The 2,054-nt window shown below is 60.5% G+C and overlaps 1 protein-coding gene across 1 annotated transcript; it reads left to right on the top strand.

Moving 5' to 3' along the window:
• Positions 1–663: 663 nt before the first annotated feature.
• NGA_0466100 (uncharacterized protein) lies at positions 664–2,028 on the top strand (the record flags this gene model as incomplete). The annotated part of the gene is made up of 3 exons (XM_005853345.1): positions 664–1,201; positions 1,345–1,930; positions 1,987–2,028. Exons 1-3 carry the CDS (start codon positions 750–752, stop codon positions 2,026–2,028), a joined length of 1,080 nt encoding a protein of 359 aa, XP_005853407.1. The 5' UTR covers positions 664–749.
• Positions 2,029–2,054: the final 26 nt, after the last annotated feature.

Below are 2,054 nucleotides of genomic sequence, written 5' to 3'. Positions count from 1 at the left end.
GTCCGCACGATACTCAAGGCAGTGTCCGCGCCGGTAGAAAATGTATGGGATTTGGGATGGCGGCAGCCCCGGCAAGAGGGAAACTTGGCTGAGGCAGTACCGGAAGACCCCTCAGGCTGCAATCGCAGGCACGTCGCCGGCTCTGTTAAGCCACACACCCAGGGCCGCCGCCGCACCATGCGATGTAGCATATTTCCTGGGGAGTAGGCTGTCTGGCCGAAGACTTGGTGAGTCACATTTCTCGTCACCCGACTGCGAACATCGCCTGTGGCGCCTGAGGCGGCGATCTCGACATCGGAAAGGGGCGAGAGGCAGCGAGGCCGCGGCGGAGATCAACACGATAAGAGGAACAATTCCTGGGCGAGATAAGAGCACGTGTCAGGCCCCCGCCCTCCGGCATCGAGTGTGATGCACAAGTCATACACGTGGAAACTCAAAGCTGGAGGCACCGAGCACGGGGAGGCTGTGTCCCGGCGTCTGAGTGCTCTCTTCGCGCTGTATCAGACCTACCCCGACCTCCGTGACGGACGAGGCGGCAAGCCCAGGAAAATTCCCGGGAAAGACTCACAAATTCACCGATCCGCTTGTCCTGCAAAGAAGCATCACTAACGCAAGCTTCTTTCCTCTCAGTTTCAACTTGAAATTTCAGGGGGGTTGCTAGAGTATTACTCGGTTTTTACGTGCGAGGAGGGGGGGAAAGCTTGAATCCCGGTCCTGCCTCGTGAGCGCGAAGGTTTTCTCCAAACGACATGGCGGCTGCCATAGCACCAAGCGCGACGTCATCTACCTCCTCGGCTTCATCACCACCGCCTTCCTCGATGCCCCTGCTGGATCGACACCCGAGCAACTCCTCCACGGGTCGGAGCAGTCGTAGGTTGGCCGCCATGAAGGGTTCTGCGGGGGCGGACTCAGCCGCGGTCGCCCCGGTCCCTGCGCGAGAAACCAATGCTGTCGGGAATGGGGGGGCGGGGCACGGTAATCGCGAGGACAGCTGCAAAATACGAGGTCGGGAGGAGGAGGTCGAAGCGCCCTCCGGTTCCATAACCTTGACGCCCTCCAATTCGGACGAGCCCAAGGCGAAGAGGGCACGCCAGCAACTTTCTTTGGTCATTCAGCCCCCGGTCCCGCGCTACCCGTTCGTGAATAACTTTTTCGACGTCCACGTCTTCCTCTTTGACGAGGCCAACCAAGTGAAGAGCGGGTGAGTTGCTCGGCGCACAGGAAGATAAGGATGAAGAAAATGACCACTTAGGCATCGAAGCGTTGAGGCCGGTACCACGTGGCGACTTTCACACTCATAATTATGCTCACATCCCCATGCAAACCACCATTAACGGCGCACAGCGATGAGTTCGAGCTGCCCTTGCGTGTCCGGTTGGTCTTCAACGAGAAGGCGCGCTCCTCTGTGGAGAAGGACGTGATGGAGGTGGACCCCGCTGTCCCCCGCCTGGGCCGCCACGGCAAGTGCAGCTTTCGCGTGCGCCTGAGAGACGTGTCCATGAACTTCGACAACCGCGATTTCCGCCTGCAGGTGGCGGTGGGGGGGGGCGCAAAGGGAAGCGGGCTGGCAGTCAGCAAATATTTTGTGGCCCCTGTTTTTTCGGACCCGATGACCGTGGTTCGGCACCGACTGCGGATTCGCTCGGAGACTCAGCCGCCGACCGTATGGTACAAGGACGAGGGTGGTCGGGACAAGTGCATGGAGGTGGCGGTGGATCTGGTGGACTCGGAGGGCCGGCGCGTGCACGGACAGGAGGTGCCGCTCCGGGTCTCGTTGCTCTACGAGGACTTGCAGCCGGTGGGGAAGCAGAACATTCTCAAGCTCTCCTCGGACTCACGGCAGAGCATCGATCATACGGGCACGGCCATGCTGCGCCTGCGGATCGAGGACGTGTCAAAAAACCACCAGAGCAAAGGCTTCGTAATCCAGGTGGGGGCAGACGTGCAGCACGCGCCGCTGAACTCGGACATCTCTCCCGACACGAGCACCTCTGTATCTGTCCGGTCGAAGCGGAATCGGCGGTCTAAGCAGGGGAGAGGGGCCATGGGAGAGC

Source organism: Nannochloropsis gaditana, assembly GCF_000240725.1.
Source record: "Nannochloropsis gaditana CCMP526 unplaced genomic scaffold scaffold942, whole genome shotgun sequence".
In the NCBI taxonomy this organism is placed as follows: Eukaryota; class Eustigmatophyceae; order Eustigmatales; family Monodopsidaceae; genus Microchloropsis; species Microchloropsis gaditana.
This window is presented reverse-complemented; position numbering and strand designations above follow the sequence as displayed.